This window comes from Centroberyx gerrardi, chromosome 9 (assembly GCF_048128805.1).
Source record: "Centroberyx gerrardi isolate f3 chromosome 9, fCenGer3.hap1.cur.20231027, whole genome shotgun sequence".
Classification (NCBI taxonomy): Eukaryota; Metazoa; Chordata; class Actinopteri; order Beryciformes; family Berycidae; genus Centroberyx; species Centroberyx gerrardi.
In genome coordinates, this window is record NC_136005.1 from 668819 (window position 1) to 687764 (window position 18946).

The 18946-nt window shown below is 52.6% G+C and overlaps 2 protein-coding genes across 2 annotated transcripts; one reads left to right on the forward strand and one right to left on the reverse strand.

Annotated features, from left to right (window-relative positions):
• Positions 1–369: 369 nt before the first annotated feature.
• On the forward strand, positions 370–4312 carry zbtb37 (zinc finger and BTB domain containing 37). Its single transcript, XM_071899523.2, is given in 5 exon segments — positions 370–604; positions 928–1519; positions 1521–1829; positions 1940–2039; positions 3791–4312. Coding segments are annotated over 4 exon segments (1515 nt in total). The 5' UTR covers positions 370–604; positions 928–935.
• A 3569-nt stretch (positions 4313–7881) lies between these two features.
• On the reverse strand, positions 7882–16391 carry serpinc1 (serpin peptidase inhibitor, clade C (antithrombin), member 1). Its single transcript, XM_071899522.2, has 7 exons — positions 16035–16391; positions 15315–15530; positions 15021–15158; positions 13413–13631; positions 12704–12878; positions 8370–8434; positions 7882–8058 (listed from the first exon to the last, which is right to left on the reverse strand). Exons 1-7 carry the CDS (start codon positions 16389–16391, stop codon positions 7882–7884), a joined length of 1347 nt encoding a protein of 448 aa, XP_071755623.1.
• Between the last annotated feature and the right edge of the window lie 2555 nt (positions 16392–18946).

Genomic DNA, 18946 nt, shown 5'->3' on the forward strand with positions numbered 1-18946 from the left:
GAAAGAAATGTTTCACACACCTTTATGTTTCTTGTTTAATATGATAATGTTTTAAAATGTTTACTGTGATGATTTAATATGATTTACCATATTCTGTGTACTAACGAGAGGACAGAGTGTGTGTGTGTGTGTGTGTGTGTGTGTGTGTGTGTGTGTGTGTGTGTTTTGTGCATTTTGCGGAGGGTTAGGGTTAGGAAGCTACTCTTTCCAAACTACAAGCACCAGAACGACATGCTCTGCGTGATGCATCTCGGGAAATGAAGTCTTTAAACCGCTATTAAGCCTCTCGCCGCGAGAAGAACAACTCCACTTCCCACAATGCCCCGCGTTTTCTTCCTCCCAGCCTCGGCCCTTCTGCCGTGAAAAGGAAGATGAGCGGTGCGCGGACAGAAAACAGAGAAGTTCCAGCGGAATGGCTCGCGGCCTGCTGACCGGCCTGCTGCCCGCTCTGCTGCCGCGCCCGGCGGCGTTTCCCCGGCGTTGAACCCGCGACCCGCGCGCCGGAGGCGGGCGGAGCTCCGTCATCTGCTGTGCTGCTAACGATGTGCAGCTAGCTGCGAGCTGCAGCCGCACAACACCCCACTGAACTGCTGTTTCCCCTCAGGTGGGTGCAACTTCCCCGCTGCTTTACATCTGGATCTGGACCTGATCTGGTCCTGATCTGGTTCCAATCTGGTCCTGATCTGGTCCTGATCTGGTTATGATGTGGTTCTAATCTGGTTCTAATCTGGTTCTGATGTGCTTCTGATCTGGTCCTGATCTGGTTTTGATGTGGTTCTGATGTGCTTCTGATCTGGTCCTGATCTGGTTCTGATCTGGTCCTGATCTGGTTCCAATCTGGTTCTGATGTGCTTCTGATGTGGTCCTGATCTGGTCCTGATGTGGTTTTGATGTGGTTTTGATGTGGTCTGGTGTGTTGTGTTGCAGGCTGCAGCATGGAGCGGTCCGGCAGCATCCAGCTGGACATCCCGGACTTCAGTAACTCGGTGCTGCTGCACCTGAACCAGCTGCGGGTCCAGGGCCGGCTGTGCGACATCGTGGTGAACGTTCAGGGCCACAGCTTCCGGGCGCACAAGGTGGTTCTGGCCGCCAGCTCGCCGTACTTCAGAGACCACATGTCTCTGAGCCAGATGAGCACCGTGTCGCTGACGGTGATCCGCAACCCGTCGGTGTTCGAGCAGCTGCTGTCCTTCTGCTACACCGGCCGGCTCTGCCTGCAGCTCGCCGACATCATCAGCTACCTGACGGCCGCCAGCTTCCTGCAGATGCAGCACATCATCGACCGCTGCACCCAGATCCTGGAGGGCATCCACCTGAAGATCGGCCTGGCCGACCTGGAGGAGGAGGGGGAGGAGGAGGAGGGGCGGGGCCTCCGGGGCGGCGGGACCCTGGAGGCCGTGGCGCGAGGAGGGGGGCGGCGCGGCGGCCCGCGCCTCCTCGGCCCGCGGGGGGCGGCGGAGCGCGAGGCCGGCAGCCCCGCCGAGGAGCCGCTCAGCCCGGCGGGCGCCGAACCGGAGGGGGGGGGGCGCCCGGACGGGCAAGGAACCCGTCCTCCGCATCAACCGGGCCGGACAGTGGTACGTGGAGACGGGCGGCGAGTCGGACCGGGCCGGCAGCGCCGAGGACGGAGGCCCGGACGGAGTCCGCATCAAGACGGAGAGGATGGAGGAGTGGATCGGAGCGGAACACCAGGAGGAGGGAGGAGCGGCGGAGGAGGGCGTCGCCGTGATGATCGACACGTCCGGACGCTGCGCGCCGCTGCAGCCGGCCGCGCCGCCCGCCGCCACCAAGAGCCTCCAGCCGTCCAGCAGCTTCAGCGAGACGGACAGGTGAGGCAGAGACGCCATGATGGAGGAGCCAGGCGGAGCGCCGCTGGTCAGCTGACCTCAGGCTGATGGTGTGTGTGTGTGTGTGTGTGTGTGTGTGTGTGTGTGCGCAGGTTCAGTCCGACAGGCAGTGTGGTCGTCCTGGCGGAGCGTCAGAGAGCGAAGAGCGAGTCTCCCAGCAGGATGGACGACCCGCGGCAGCCCAGCTCCCAGGTACACCGCACTACATTACCCAGCATGCCGCAGGGCACCGGCGCTGAAAGTACTGCAGAGCTGCGCAGTAGTTTGTGTGTTTACCATCTTCAGGATCCAGTTCAGTCAGAAACCCAGGCTGCGGTCGAATAGTCAAAACAATACGTCCTAACTCCTGTTCCTAACCACTTTTCCTCGACCTCGTTGGAAAAGGTCATGAGGTCAAGGAAAGATGTGAAGGAGAGTTCATCAGGACTTAGGAAAAGACAACGCGCTGCTAAGAGAATCCGACTGCACTTACACTCGGCTGCGTAATTATGTGACGGCGGATGTTAATGACGTGGGTCTGCTGTGTGAAACTACAATGTTCCGGAGATGGACTACTAAAAGCATCTTAGATACCTCGCCCCGTGCGTTCTTACCGTGTTGTTTCATGCAGGCTATATAAACGTGGACAACCCGGTGAAAAATATTGCTTCATCACCAAGGTTGGAATTGAAATAAAAAAGGAATATAGGCTACCAGTCACAAAAGTGAAACGAAATGGTTGTCACATTGAGAATGGTTGCTCACGCTCACCCTCCTGTCCGCTCATATTTATCGACATGAATCCCAATTAGTATGATTGTATGAAAATTATTGTTAAATTCATGCAACATAGGCATAACATGTTAGGCCTACAAATCTACTACTGTACATATCATCATTCTTAAGTTTCAAACATGTTGAATTAAAAACATCATCTGGCTAAAAACGTCTCATATCCCTTTTTCTAGAAAGACAGACTTCTGTGTTATGGTTAATATGCTGATTATGATCTGATTATAAGCCTATGCATATAATATCTTAAGAACCACCACACAACTCAGTAAACACCTTGAAATGTTGACTTGATTGTGCTTTGAAGTTGTTATGGCTGATACAGGCCTTTATTAAGGTAAGGGTTTCAGCATCTGTGACTGAAGTCAAATTAATTAATGATATTCCTAAAGGCTGGCAATACAACAACGCTCAGAATGAAGAAATAACTGATGCAAACTGAGCATAGGTTACGCTACAACGTTAACTTCACTTTGATCATTTTACAGCAGCAGCGTAACGTTCATAGTTCTCCTCTATGGGTTTAACATGTTGTTGACAGTTCAAAACATATAAGCATATTAGCAAGTTATGGCATAAGATGGAAAATGCTTAATAAGCAACGGTAACTTGCATGATGATCTGCGTCCCTTGTCGGTCATGATCGTTTGTTTTTGTGAACGGCCGAACGGTGCGTCGCTTTAAATGTTGCTGCCGCAAGGAATTGTGGGACGGCATTATCTCCTTTCCTTTCGTAAAGGATGGTCCAGTGTATCCTATGCTAAAGGAGCTAAGTAAGGAAGCACTGAAGCACCTTTCCTTAGCATGTAGAGGATTCGAACAGCTCTTATCATGGCTGCCACTTAGGTACTTCCGGGTCATTTCACTCAGTTAGGAACCTTCCTAAGCAAAAAAGACTATTCGACCGCAGCCCAGATTCTCATGCTGAGGCCACTTCCTGTTTCCTGTCCATCGGAACATTCCGTCTGGCTGCAGGAAGTTACTTTGTGTCATTTTTACTATTTTCATCAGATCAGCCGTGTGTTCCAGATCAGCCAAATCTGGAACCACATCTCCAAAACTCAGAAAGCCGCAGCAGTTTGTCAGCAGCTTTGTGCTCACCAGATATTAAAAAGGCTGTTAGACTGGTCTGCAGTATTAAAGGGCTTCTTCTTCTTCTTCTTCTCCTGCAGGGGGAGGAGCACGCGGCGTTCGATATGGGCGGGTACGAGGAGTACCTGAGGGAGCAGGTGGGCGACCGCTGGTTCCGCTACAACCCCCGGCTCACCTGCATCTACTGCTGCAAGTCCTTCAACCAGAAGGGCAGCCTGGACCGCCACATGCGGCTGCACATGGGCATCACGCCGTTCGTCTGCCGCATCTGCGGGAAAAAGTACACCCGCAAAGACCAGCTGGAGTACCACATCCGCAAGCACACCGGCAACAAGCCGTTCCACTGCCACGTCTGCGGCAAGAGCTTCCCCTTCCAGGCCATCCTGAACCAGCACTTCCGCAAGAACCACCCGGGCTGCGCGCCGCAGGAGGCCCACAGCGCCTCGCCGGAGACCACCACCGCCTCCGTGCCGTCCCGCGGCGGCCAGACCGACGAGGCCTCGCCCGGACGCGAGGAGCCGGAGGGCGGCGGCACCGGAGGCGGGGGAGGGGCGTACGGAGAAGGACCCCAGGCCTCCGTCTCCACCACCGGGCCCGACTGACCGCCGACGGGGGGGTGGGGGGGGCTCGGCAGAAGGGGGGCGGTCCGGTCCCATCGGGCGGTCCGGTCCGGTCCCGTCGGGCGGTCCGGTCCCACTACAATCAATGCAACAGCAGTTAGGAAACGCGTCGCATCTGGGAGTCCAAACTGAGATTTTTCCGCTTTAAACCGCATCTACCTTCACTAACCAAACCGAACAGATTAAGCTATATGAAGAAACGCCACACACTCCAACAACCTCATCACCACAGGACACAGTGGTTATCGTTTGCCTCTGTCTACTTTCTTATGTTACAGATTTCTACTTTTGTATTTACTGGTATTACAGGTTCAGAATGCAGCAGGACAACAGTCTGTCTGGTGGAAACTTTGCCAAAATCCTCTGTGCCAGTTTCATGACAGTCAACAGTTCAAATCATCCTTATTTGCCTTGAGACAATCCGAGCGGTCGGCTTCCGGTCCCACCTGCTCTCTAAGTGCCACAACGGCTGAAAAACACTCAACTGCACGTAAAAGCTCAAAGAGAAAACGGAGTCGGGTCGATTTGGCCGTAAAACGAGCCGACCCGATCTCCGGATCTCCTGATCTCTGATCTGGTCTAAATTCCGCAGAGCGAGGCAGTAAACCAGTTTTAAGGATCCAGTAGATTTGAACTGCTGCTCCGCCGGCAGCCTGTTGCCTGTTCAGACAGTTGAGCCTCAGATAAGCTACAGCTCAGTTACCTCTCATCACTACGCAATACAGCTGCCGCATCCCAGCATGCACAGCTCCGCACAGGAAGCACTCAGTCACACAGTGAGACGCTCGGTCTCTGTTAGCTACGACTATTTTTATAAGCAAGTTTTTCACGGACACTTTTAGCTCTGACAATGTGTGTGAGGGAGGAGGAGGAGCAGGAGGAGGAAGAGGAGGAGGAGGAGGAAGAAGAGGAGGAGGAGGAAGAGGAAGAGGAGCAGGAGGAAGAGGAAGAGGAGCAGGAGGAGGAGGAGGAGGAGGAGGAGGAGCAGAGACCCTGTCAGACCAGATGGATGTAGTCGCCGGGCCGGCAGCAGGACAGATCCTGAGGTCAAAGTTCACCTGCCGGGGGTCGGGAGCAGGTCGGACTTCCTGGCAACCAAAGGAAAGGAGGCGTGGCCTGTTGGCCTCCGAAACGCCAAAACAACTTCAGCACTTAGAGAGGCGGGTCGAACGGAACAGACGGACTTTTTTACTGAACTATGAAAAATCTATATACATATATCACACGCATATTTAAACAACTAGTTTTTTTTGCATAAAGAACAATGTAAACTGCTATGTGACTTCAGTTGTATGGGTAGCACATGGATTGGCTGTTACTGTTTTTCTAGAGCTGTGAATCAGATCCTCGGAGCCGGTGGGTTTTTATGCAAAGTGAAGCGGTCTTCCTCAGATCAGATCGGACCGCCGGGCGCTCGGACGTCCCGCCGCCCACCGGCTGCACTCTTCAGGCTAAACAGGAACTATCAGGTATAGAGACTCTGTCTTTCTTTTATTCACTGACCGGACGTTTACTCTTCCTTCGTAGCAGAACGCTAACGGCTAACGGCTAACGGCTAACGGCTAACAGCTCACCTCAGTCAGCTGCTCACAGTGGAAAGCCTCCTGTAAATAGAAGAGCAGCAGCAGGTGAGACGCATGCTGACCACACAGGAAGCACTGAGAACCTGCTGCAAGGACCCACACCTCTGCTGGCATTTACACACACACACACACACACACACACACTCAGACACACACACTCAGACAAACTCACACACACACTCACACACTCAGACACACACAAACACACTCAGACACACACAAACAGACAAACTCACACACACACACACACTCAGACACACACAAACACACTCAGACACACACACACACACTCAGACACACACAAACACACTCAGACACACACAAACACACTCAGACACACACAAACACACTCAGACACACACAAACACACACTCAGACACACACACACACACACACACACACGTCCTGCAGAATCTCAAGGAAACAGACTGAAGTGACTTTCAGTGCAGCAGAAACACCAGAAAAATCTAATTTCATCACAAGACATGAAGTGATTTGTTTTTTACCTTTCTGTCCTCCACATGGAGTCTGAACCGGTCTGAACCGGACTGAACCGGACTGAACCGGACTGAACCGGCCAGACAGTCAGACAGTAACGGACAGAAACAGACAGTAAGGAAGCTAACAGCTGCTGTGTGTTCTGGTCTGGGATCAGATCCAGTCCGTCTGACCTGGAGAGTAAAAAACATTTGACTTCAAGGAAAAGCTGCGTCCGGTCCGGTCCGGTCCGGTCCGGTCCGGTCTGGTCCGGTCCAGTCCGGTCCGGTCTGGTCCGGTCCAGTCCGGTCCGGTCCAGTCCAGAAAAACAAAACGTTCTCTCCCTACTGACTGTTTAAATCTAATCTGGTCCGGTCCAGACCGGTCTAATCTAGTTTGTTCTAGTCAGAGAAACAAATTGTTCTCTCCCCTACTGACAGTCCAGTCTGGTCTAGGTTAGTCCGGTCTGGTCCGGTCTAGACTGGTCTAATCTAGTCAGAGAAACAAATGGTTCTCTCCTCTACTACCTGTCTAATCTAATCCGGTTCAGTCCAGTTCAACTGTGAAGAACGACCTCATCCTCATCCTCATCCTCATCCTGCTCTCGGTCTTCATGAGGTTTTCATGCTGATAAATTTGCTTTCCATGCCAAATGATTTAATATATTCTGCATTAGTTTCAGCTGGACGACTTCTGGCTTTGATGCTTTTCACTTTTTTACTCTTATTGTGTGAAACAAACGTTTATGATATGAATATCCAGTAACCTTGACCACAACATGCCTACTTAAAATCAAATCATTTAGATATATACTTAATGAATTACTCATACTGTTGATTCCTCAAAATATATCCTAATATATCGAAGCAGAAAACACATCAAAGAAAAAATGGAATTTAGTAAATTAACTTTTAATACTGTACATTTTTTAAAGAAGAGGTACTTAACAAGTCATGTACTAGACAAACCTGAAAGGTTTTATGTGAAGATCTTTTATGTTGCATGTGTCTGTTGCTAAAACAACTGGGGGTGGAGGGGGTGGAGGGGGTGGAGGGGGGGCGGGTGGTGACGGGATGGGGGTGTGGGGGGGGGGTTGGTTATAAGGCCAAAGGTTGCTTAGTTAATCATTTAGATAATGTGAAGCGGTTTCTTTCACCATGACCACTAGATCACTCACAGGTCGACTCGATCTCCTCCAAGGAAATAAAGCACTTTAAGTGTTAAGAGACGCGTCGCCTCTTTCTTCACCTCACACCTCACTGTCTGTCAGATCAGTAACTCACATCAGTTATACAAGAAATGTCATTTGTTGATTTTGTTTTTGGATCATTATGAAAGCGATGTGAGTCACCGCCCGTCCCACAGGGTTATTTCAGGTCAGCATCATCTAACATCCACATCCAGACAGGAGGGGTGTGTGTGTGTGTGTGTGTGTGTGTGTGTGTGTGTGTGTGTGTGTGTGTGTGTGTGTGTGTGTGTGTGTGTGTGTGTTCAGCTGTCGCAGGGGTCGGCCAGCCGGCCGGTGAACAGCAGGGTGTTGATGGTCGCCTCTCTGATGAGCAGCAGGAACGGCCGGTTGGCGAGGAAAACCTCCCGGTTGAAGTTGATGGAGCGACCGATCGCCACGACGGCGGTGGCCGCCGCCGCCTCGCTGCCTTCCTCGTTCACCTGCAACACAAACTGACTGAACGCTGCTCCGCTCGGACATGTTCAGTTACGAGCTAAACTGAATGAATGTGAAGACTCGGTCGTCAGATAATGAGATAATGAGCGTCAGATAATGAGCTAGCTTGTAGCTACCGGTCCCCACTGGTTTCAGTGGGAAATGCTAACTGTGGTAACGAGTTTCTCCACAGCGTTAAAACAACAGACTGAACGTCAGTAACAGACGAGTGAAGCAGCTCCCAGTCTGAGCTTCTCAGCAGCACTAACTCTGTTAATTAACTAAATCACGAGGAAATGGATCGTGGGTCACTGACCTCCAGGAACGCTTTATGGAAAGCATCAGAGATGTACAGGTTGTCTCCATCGTCCTCCAGCATCCCTGAGAGAGACAGACAGGCAGACAGACAGACAGACAGACAGACAGACAGAGAGACAGACAGACAGACAGACAGACAGAGAGACAGACAGGCAGACAGACAGACAGACAGACAGACAGAGAGACAGACAGACAGACAGACAGAGAGACAGACAGGCAGACAGACAGACAGACAGACAGACAGACAGAGAGACAGACAGACAGACAGACAGAGAGACAGAGAGACAGACAGACAGAGAGACAGACAGACAGGTGAGAGACCTGCAGACAGACAGGTGAGAGACCTGCAGACAGGTTTTTTTTGGACAGCAGGTGGGCGATGGATCAGAGTGGGGGGCGGAGTCAGAGCGGGGGGCGGAGTCAGAGTAGGGGGCGGAGTCAGAGTAGGGGGCGGGGCCAGACGGAGAGCAGAATATTTGAAAGGGAACACACTTCCCCTTCAGAAGGCCCAATAACAGAATAATGAGTATCATTAGTTTCATGAATAATTCTCTGGAGCTCTGCAGTGTTCCTGCTGTCAGCGCTAGCTCGGCTAACGCTAGCTACAAAACAGCAAGATGCCGGCTCTGGTCCCGCCCCCGCTCCATCCTTATTGGCTGGCAGAACTCTGATGTGACATTGATGAGCGGTGCTTCAGACAAAGTTGAAATTGTTTCAACATGAGACCAGGTCCAGACCAGGTCCAGACCAGGTCCGGACCAGGTCCAGACCAGGTCCAGACCGGACCACAGGTCCGGAACAGGTCCAGAACAGGTCCAGTGTTTGTTCCAGCTCTTCTCTTGCTCACCTGATCCAGTTAAAGACTTGAAGCTGATTGGCTGAGCTTTAGAAGCAGATCTACCTGAACAGGACAGTGTAGCTGTCTCACCCCCAGCTGTCTGTCTCACCCCCAGCTGTCTGTCTCACCCACAGCTGTCTGTCTCACCCCCAGCTGTCTGTCTCACCCCCAGCTGTCTGTCTCACCTGGCAGCTGTCTGTCTCACCTGGCAGCTGTCTGTCTCACCCCCAGCTGTCTGTCTCACCCCCAGCTGCCTGTCTCACCCCCAGCTGTCTGTCTCACCCCCAGCTGCCTGTCTCACCCCCAGCTGTCTGTCTCACCTGGCAGCTGTCTGTCTCACCCCCAGCTGTCTGTCTCACCCCCAGCTGTCTGTCTCACCTGGCAGCTGCCTGTCTCACCCCCAGCTGTCTGTCTCACCCCCAGCTGTCTGTCTCACCTGGCAGCTGCCTGTCTCACCCCCAGCTGTCTGTCTCACCCACAGCTGTCTGTCTCACCCCCAGCTGTCTGTCTCACCTGGCAGCTGTCTGTCTCACCCCCAGCTGTCTGTCTCACCCCCAGCTGTCTGTCTCACCCCCAGCTGTCTGTCTCACCTGGCAGCTGCCTGTCTCACCCCCAGCTGTCTGTCTCACCTGGCAGCTGTCTGTCTCACCTGGCAGCTGTCTGTCTCACCCCCAGCTGTCTGTCTCACCTGGCAGCTGTCTGTCTCACCCCCAGCTGTCTGTCTCACCCCCAGCTGTCTGTCTCACCCCAGCTGCCTGTCTCACCCCCAGCTGTCTGTCTCACCCCCAGCTGTCTGTCTCACCTGGCAGCTGCCTGTCTCACCCCCAGCTGTCTGTCTCACCTGGCAGCTGTCTGTCTCACCTGGCAGCTGTCTGTCTCACCCCCAGCTGTCTGTCTCACCCCAGCTGCCTGTCTCACCCCCAGCTGTCTGTCTCACCTGGCAGCTGTCTGTCTCACCCCAGCTGTCTGTCTCACCCCCAGCTGCCTGTCTCACCCCAGCTGTCTGTCTCACCACCAGCTGTCTGTCTCACCCCAGCTGTCTGTCTCACCCCCAGCTGCCTGTCTCACCCCAGCTGTCTGTCTCACCCACAGCTGTCTGTCTCACCCCCAGCTGTCTGTCTCACCATCAGCTGTCTGTCTCAGCCCCAGCTGTCTGTCTCACCCCCAGCTGTCTGTCTCACCCCAGCTGCCTGTCTCACCCCAGCTGTCTGTCTCACCCCCAGCTGCCTGTCTCACCCCCAGCTGCCTGTCTCACCCCCAGCTGCCTGTCTCACCTGGCAGCTGCCTGTCTCACCCCCAGCTGCCTGTCTCACCCCAGCTGCCTGTCTCACCCCAGCTGCCTGTCTCACCCCCAGCTGCCTGTCTCACCCCCAGCTGCCTGTCTCACCCCCAGCTGCCTGTCTCACCCACAGCTGTCTGTCTCACCCCCAGCTGTCTGTCTCACCTGGCAGCTGTCTGTCTCACCTGGCAGCTGTCTGTCTCACCCCCAGCTGTCTGTCTCACCCCCAGCTGTCTGTCTCACCCCCAGCTGTCTGTCTCACCCCCAGCTGCCTGTCTCACCCCCAGCTGTCTGTCTCACCCCCAGCTGCCTGTCTCACCCCCAGCTGTCTGTCTCACCTGGCAGCTGTCTGTCTCACCCCCAGCTGTCTGTCTCACCCCCAGCTGTCTGTCTCACCTGGCAGCTGCCTGTCTCACCCCCAGCTGTCTGTCTCACCCCCAGCTGTCTGTCTCACCTGGCAGCTGCCTGTCTCACCCCCAGCTGTCTGTCTCACCCACAGCTGTCTGTCTCACCCCCAGCTGTCTGTCTCACCTGGCAGCTGTCTGTCTCACCTGGCAGCTGTCTGTCTCACCCCCAGCTGTCTGTCTCACCCCCAGCTGTCTGTCTCACCTGGCAGCTGCCTGTCTCACCCCCAGCTGTCTGTCTCACCTGGCAGCTGTCTGTCTCACCTGGCAGCTGTCTGTCTCACCCCCAGCTGTCTGTCTCACCTGGCAGCTGTCTGTCTCACCCCCAGCTGTCTGTCTCACCCCAGCTGCCTGTCTCACCCCCAGCTGTCTGTCTCACCCCCAGCTGTCTGTCTCACCTGGCAGCTGCCTGTCTCACCCCCAGCTGTCTGTCTCACCTGGCAGCTGTCTGTCTCACCTGGCAGCTGTCTGTCTCACCCCCAGCTGTCTGTCTCACCCCAGCTGCCTGTCTCACCCCCAGCTGTCTGTCTCACCTGGCAGCTGTCTGTCTCACCCCAGCTGTCTGTCTCACCCCCAGCTGCCTGTCTCACCCCAGCTGTCTGTCTCACCACCAGCTGTCTGTCTCACCCCAGCTGTCTGTCTCACCCCCAGCTGCCTGTCTCACCCCAGCTGTCTGTCTCACCCACAGCTGTCTGTCTCACCCCCAGCTGTCTGTCTCACCACCAGCTGTCTGTCTCACCCCCAGCTGTCTGTCTCACCCCCAGCTGTCTGTCTCACCCCAGCTGCCTGTCTCACCCCAGCTGTCTGTCTCACCCCCAGCTGCCTGTCTCACCCCCAGCTGCCTGTCTCACCCCCAGCTGCCTGTCTCACCCCCAGCTGCCTGTCTCACCTGGCAGCTGCCTGTCTCACCCCCAGCTGCCTGTCTCACCCCAGCTGCCTGTCTCACCCCAGCTGTCTGTCTCACCCCCAGCTGCCTGTCTCACCCCCAGCTGCCTGTCTCACCCCCAGCTGTCTGTCTCACCCCCAGCTGCCTGTCTCACCCCCAGCTGCCTGTCTCACCCCCAGCTGTCTGTCTCACCCACAGCTGTCTGTCTCACCCCCAGCTGCCTGTCTCACCCCAGCTGCCTGTCTCACCCCAGCTGTCTGTCTCACCCCCAGCTGCCTGTCTCACCCCCAGCTGCCTGTCTCACCCCCAGCTGCCTGTCTCACCCCCAGCTGCCTGTCTCACCCCAGCTGTCTGTCTCACCCACAGCTGTCTGTCTCACCCCCAGCTGTCTGTCTCACCACCAGCTGTCTGTCTCACCCCCAGCTGTCTGTCTCACCCCCAGCTGTCTGTCTCACCCCAGCTGCCTGTCTCACCCCAGCTGTCTGTCTCACCCCCAGCTGCCTGTCTCACCCCCAGCTGCCTGTCTCACCCCCAGCTGCCTGTCTCACCCCCAGCTGCCTGTCTCACCTGGCAGCTGCCTGTCTCACCCCCAGCTGCCTGTCTCACCCCAGCTGCCTGTCTCACCCCAGCTGTCTGTCTCACCCCCAGCTGCCTGTCTCACCCCCAGCTGCCTGTCTCACCCCCAGCTGCCTGTCTCACCCCCAGCTGTCTGTCTCACCCCCAGCTGCCTGTCTCACCCCCAGCTGCCTGTCTCACCCCCAGCTGTCTGTCTCACCCACAGCTGTCTGTCTCACCCCCAGCTGCCTGTCTCACCCCAGCTGCCTGTCTCACCCCAGCTGTCTGTCTCACCCCCAGCTGCCTGTCTCACCCCCAGCTGCCTGTCTCACCCCCAGCTGCCTGTCTCACCCCCAGCTGCCCGTCTCACCTGGCAGGCTGGCCCTCTGGGAGTCGAACAGGTCTGTCAGTCCCATCTCCTGCAGCTTCTCCTTCAGGCTGAAGCTGTCCTCCACCCTGAAGCGCGGGATCTGCACCGACACCGTGGTTTCCTGCATCGCCTCCAGCCAGCCGCTCAGCTTCCTCAGGTCCAGGCTCGCCTCCACCTGCACACACACACACACACACACACACACACACACACACACACACACACACAGAGGCTTATTCCTAACTGTGTTGTGAAGCTCTGCTGTCAGATAAAAAATCTGCAGAACGTTTTTGGGGAATGAGAAAATTGCTTGTTTATGTTTCATGTGTTTGTTGAAATTCCTCCGGTTATAACAGGTTTTAAGGCCCAACAGTAATGAAAATCAGCCAAAAGATAAATAATCATGCGAACAAAACACCAAAATTGCAGTTGAATTTTTTTCCGAACAGTAATAATAATAAACTTTACAGCACTTATCTAAAAGCAGAGCTCACAAAGTGTTTTATAAGAAGACAGAAGCAAGAACAGTAATGCGCATAATGAGATAAAATGAGAACCATAAGCAATAGAAAAAACATTAAAAGGAGGATAAATAAACACATAGATGAAATGAGCTAAAAGAAACATTAAAAGTGAGCCGGATCCAAACAGTTGATCAAGTCTGTCACAGTGTGAAGAGACGATAGTGAAGCTGCTCGGTGAGACGTACCTGTGCGAGGGGCGTGTCCAGCGCCGGCAGGATGATCACCATGGTGATGTCATCGCCGCGGTACGGCAGCTCCAGCAGCTGCACCCGGTCCTCCGGGAAGTGTCCGTACCGGAACTTGGTCTCCTGGTACATCATGGAGACGGAGCAGCTCCGGCTCTGACTGACGAGGAAGTCGGACTTGAAGACGTTGTCTTTGTCGAACTTGCTCTTCCACTGGCCCTGCGGGTTCAGACGGAGAGCACGGCTCTTATTTTCATCTTTAATACTCAGCAGCTAAAGTCGTCACGGCTCTCAGAGCAGGGACAGTTTCTACCGGAACAAACAGGTTGTTTCTCTGCTTTTTCAAGCTGTTTGAAACTCAGTCTGCTGGAGATCAGCTGCTTGTGTTTTAACCTGCAGGGTGCAGCGGATGGGAGGAGCTTATCACAACTTATCACAACAGTTCAGTGTCAGGTAAACTGTCTCAAAACAGAAAACTAAACTGACCACACTCTGTCCCGTGTCTCTCATCGTCCTCCATGATGAAATCAGGGTCGACTGAAGCTAATACTGAGAACGGGTCAAATAGTCTACACACACCATATAATTATAGACTAAATTTCAATGAAATTTAAAGTTAATTAATGGAATAAACTTCTCTGACCTCCAGCTGGTATTCCCTCCATCTGTCCATCATGTCCAGCGTTACTTCAGCCTGAGTTACACAAGAGTCTCTGGGAAATTACCTGGCTGCTTGTTTCTTTGGGGGGGGGGAGGGGGGGGGGGGGGGGGGGGGGGGGGAGGGGGGGGCGGTCGCAGGCTGAAAACAAGACACGAGTCTAACGGCTGCGACGGTGAATTTTGTGGAAGCGTCTCTGCCGGGAATCGAACTCGGGTCTCCCTCTCGAGAGTCTGCAGTCCGACTCCCTGCGGGCCGCGAGACCGTAAAGCGGTGAACAGACCGACCGACCGACGGACCGCCACCCACCCGTAGAGCCCCTGCTGTCGCGGGGTTAAAACCCTGACCTGCACAATATCTCAGATGACGCCGACCGCATTTTGACGAAACTTGGAAACGTGGAATGATGATGTCTGATTTCTGTGTTCGCCATTTTCAAAACCGCACTGATTGGCGGAAGGAGGGAGCTACGACGTTTAACTATCTGTGCGTCACACGATATCTTGGACGCCGGTGCATGGCTCCTCCTCTTCCTGTTTCCCTGCTGCAGACAATCAATGTTTAGTAACGGTAGTGTGTTGACTGTCCTGTTGTAAAGTGTTTGTTACAGGGTGCTAGCTAGCTGAGACGGCTAGCAACACTCCTTCAAGATTCTCCAAGCCAACTGCGGATCTCCAAGCCAGGCGTTTGTACGAAGGTGAAAATGCAGAATCATCCCGAACGGAATCAAACGTATCGCAAAAGCCGACGCAAAACGCTTCACACCGTCGGGAGCAAACATGTCGTTCAACCCGGGAAGCGTTTTGCACCGACGTCTTACTGTTCTCCTGTCCTACACCTGAACTCCGGACCGCTCTCTGCTTCCCTGTCTTCTCAGGTCTGGTTGGAGGTTTAAGGCCCCCCCCCCCCCTCCAAACTACGTGCTGAGCTAAAGTTCAGGCTGTCAGGACCTTGAAGTAGATGGTGTTGACCAGCACCAGGATGGTGTTGGAGTCCAGCGCTCCCTCCGGCAGCGTGTCCTGGATCCGGTTCTCCGTCTTGTTGGAGATCCAGTTGTTGATGGTGACCCGGGCCAGCTCCGGTTTCTCCTGCAGAAACAGAACAGAAGAAGCGGTTCTGGATTAAACACACAAACCTGCACTGATTTAGTCTAATGGGAACTGGACTTCAGGAGGAACTGGATGTTACTGATCCACACACAGCTGAGCGGTTTACATGACGAACCGTCTCAGAACAGAGACTACCTTGAAGTTGAGCGGCAGCAGCTTGGCTCCGTACACCATCTCGCTGATGTTCTGGTAGGTCTGGTTGAAGACCAGCGACTTCTCTCCGAACAGCCGGTTGGCGGACACCAGCTCGGTGGTGCGGTCCTTCTTCCGGTACAGACGGCAGTTGAGCTTGGCGAAGAAGAAATGGACCTGATCCGACGTTTTCTCCTTGATGGTGTCGAACTCGAACACCTGCAGGGCGGCAGAGACCAGATGTTCAACAAAACCTTCGCAGCAGCGCGGCAGTGAGGCGCGTTGCATTTCCCAGGTCGGTCTGGTTAAGGCCAAATTAAACTTCTGCGCCACAGTGTCGCCGTAGCGGTCTCCGGCGGTGCGAGCGTGAGAAGCACCAGATTTGTTCACACAGAAGGAACCACAGAAGAAGTCGTAGTGAATCTGGTGTCTATATAATCGGGAGATGATCTGTGGTCCAGATGAACATCTGAACCTCCTCAGCTCGTCTCTCTTCATCTGCTCCATGTTGTCTTCACTATCGACCCATACAGGAGGAGGAGACACCGAGCGGCCAATCACAGCTCTTGTGTCGCTCTATATATACACTGTATATTATATTTTTGGAGAGGAGCAGTAAGATACGGAGACACCGCCAAGACTTACGGCGACACTTCAACGCAGAAGTATACATTACCCTTTAGTCGACAGTCGCTACAGAGCCGAATGGCTTCTCTGACTCACGTTCATGATCTGTGCGAGCGTCTCGTTGCAGGCGCCCAGCTTGGTCATGGCGAAGGCCGTGGAGACGCTGATGGGCGACAGGAAGATGTTGGCGTCGGCCGGCTTGCCGGCGGCCAGCTGCTTGTAGAGCGACAGCGCGAAGCGCCCGTTGGCCTTGGACAGCTCCCAGACTCGGGGGTTGGTGGACTCCGGGACCGGCTCGGGGGCCGGGGTCGGGGCGTCGTCCTCCGGCTCGGGGCTGCGGTAGATGCAGCGCGGCTCCAGCGGCAGGTCGCGCGGTTTGGCGTTGCAGATGTCCTGAGCGGCGGAGACCAGCGGCAGCAAGGCCGCAACCAACAACCAATCAGACGGCCTCATCCTGGAGACCGACCAATAGGAGGACAGATGACTGACCTGAGATCTGCTGTAACGCTATCAGACACTTCAGTCTGTCTGCTGCTTTACTGCTGTAACATCAATACTGTCCAGTCAGCCTACCACACACACAAATACACAGTGATACACACACTAGACAAACACTAAACACACACCAAATAATCAAACACACCAAACAAACACAGTGACACACACACCAGTCATCCCCAGTTATTCTTTCCCCAACCAGTTTCTAGTTGCATTCAGCTAAAAAAAATGTAAAACTTTCATTTTTGTCTCTCAAACTGAATATGAAGGTTTTCTTGGAAAAATGTTGCTACCTGAAACTCATCAGGGAATATTTGAAAAACATAAATGATTCTGTCCTGAAAAAATGAAACATTTAATAAGTAAAAGTCTTCAGATGAATCCTAACTCTAATACTAGAGAGGCTGTCATGTTTTTTTTTTTTAATGGTGTTTCTCTCATTTTGGAATAAAACTCTTCATGTCTAAATGCTGCTGTGTTTTTAGGTCAATATTAAAATACTTGGGTTGATCTACAGAAAACAAAGTCACCAAACCTCAGAACTGACTAAAGCTTCAGGTTAGACATTTGATTTTCTCAAAGCCTCATTTAACCGAAGAACCAGACACAAAACATTTATGCAGCAAGTTAGTTTCCCATGTCTTTAAAATCATTATCTAAGGTTTATAACAGATCTGAATCAGACTGAACGGACAGTTTAGACCAGCTGTAATCTGACAAATCCTCTAAAACATATTGATATAGAATATGAATCTGAATAAAGGTAGTAGCAGTCTTACCTGAGCAGGTGAAGTGTGTGGAGCGGAGGATCAGTGTGAGTTTGGGGAACAGGTCAGTGTCCGGCCGGCCGAGCTTTCCTCAGCTCAACCTTTGAGATATTGATCCGTCTGTTAGTCAATCCTCCCGCTACCTGGAATCAGCTGCAAAAACATGAACTGTTGACCGGACCCTTTTTTTTTTTTGTAAGATTTATTTTCAGGCATTTTATGCTTTATTGGACAGAGATAGTGAGAGAGACAGGAAAGTATGGGAGAGAGAGAGAGGGAGGACATCAGGATTCGAACCCGGGTCGCTGCGGGGAGGACTGAGCCTTATGGTACATGCTCTCCTCAGTGAGCCACCGGGACGTCCCAACCGGACCCATTTTGTTCAGTTCAGAGTTTAGAGAGACAGGGAAGACTGGGGGAGAGAGAGGGGGACATGAGACAAAGGTCCTGGACCGGGTTCAAACCCAGAACCTGTTTTACCTGGTCCACACCTCAGACTGAGCCGCAGTCTGCTGAGGCTTCAGGACAGAGGGGTTTGGGGTTTAGAGGAACGAGGGATTTGAGTCATTTAAATCTCTGTGTGACTCTGGTAGAGTCTTGGGTTGTGTCTCTTCCTCCATGATAAAACCCCAACATCAGTGATTCTGTGATCTGTTGCTCCGGTAGAGCAGACTGGAGAGTTGTGTTTTTTTCTCTCTCCATTCACTGCCGTCGTCTGGAGGAACAGTCTGAAAATCACTTCTAGCACATAAAGGAACGCCGACACAGCAGATTCAGATGATATATAAAAAACTAGTCAAGCTGCTGAAATGCTTTAAAGTGAATCTCTTTCTTTATGTTTATTAAACCTTTCAGTCTGAACAAGTGGAACACTGAAATCCGGTCGGAGGAAACTGATGATGATGGAACGAAGAAAATAAAACGTTTATCAAGAATTGTAAATAGGTGAAAAAAGTGGGAGACAGGACTTTGACGAAGCAGATTCTGATAATGTATAAAAAACAAGTCTCACTTTTTTCATAAAAACATTGAAATGATTCTCAGTAGAACGTCTGTATTCTGGTATATGATAACTATTAAAACATCTAAAACCATAACTGGAATTAGATTTTTGGTTCGATCTCAGTTTTTTTGGATGCAGACACGATGATAAAACATTTTCAACCAATCACATTAAAGTTGTAAGCAAGAAGGGGGCGGGGCATCGGGCGGCTCACTGCAGGGAGGAAGTGATCAGACTTCACTGCAGTGTGAAAGCAGTTCAGTTCTGTGGTGTCGCTTCCTCCGCCAAGCGGGTCGGGACGTCCCACCGTCCGTCAGCAGGATCTCTAACAGTATGAAGGTCGATTAGGAAGAACTGATTAACTTTTCACTTTTTAAATTCTGTTTTCTGAATTTGTATGGAATGATTGAATTTATTGAAGTTGAAACTGATTATAGAAATCAAACTCATGATGCTCTTACCAAGTTTTTATCCTATTAAAACCATATTGCATTGAAAAGTCCTAGATATTTAGTTTTCTTTAAGATATTAAATTGATACTGGACTCTTGATTTGTTCTGACTTGACTTGCTGTTCTACATTTAGACTTGAGACTGACTTGGGACAGATTCACATAATATTACAACTTTGACAAAAGGTTGTGCAGGAAGAAGCTTCTGGTGTTTCTGTGGTGTCTGGGTGAAGCCGGCAGACAGGAGGTGTAGATGTTGTAGATGTGAACGGTCTCTAGTTTCTAGTTG

Bases quoted from the DNA above. Each gene is read 5' to 3' on its own strand.
- serpinc1 (XM_071899522.2), bottom strand. From the start codon at position 16,391: ATGAGGCCGTCTGATTGGTTGTTGGTTGCGGCCTTGCTGCCGCTGGTC. The intron at 15,159-15,314 runs GTAGTCTCTGTT...CTGTTTCTGCAG, and splicing joins TGCTGCCGCTCAACTTCAAG to GAGAAACCGGAGCTGGCCCG. The intron at 8,435-12,703 runs GTGAGACGGGCA...TGTCTCTCTCAG, and splicing joins CCAGAGGGCCAGCCTGCCAG to GGATGCTGGAGGACGATGGA.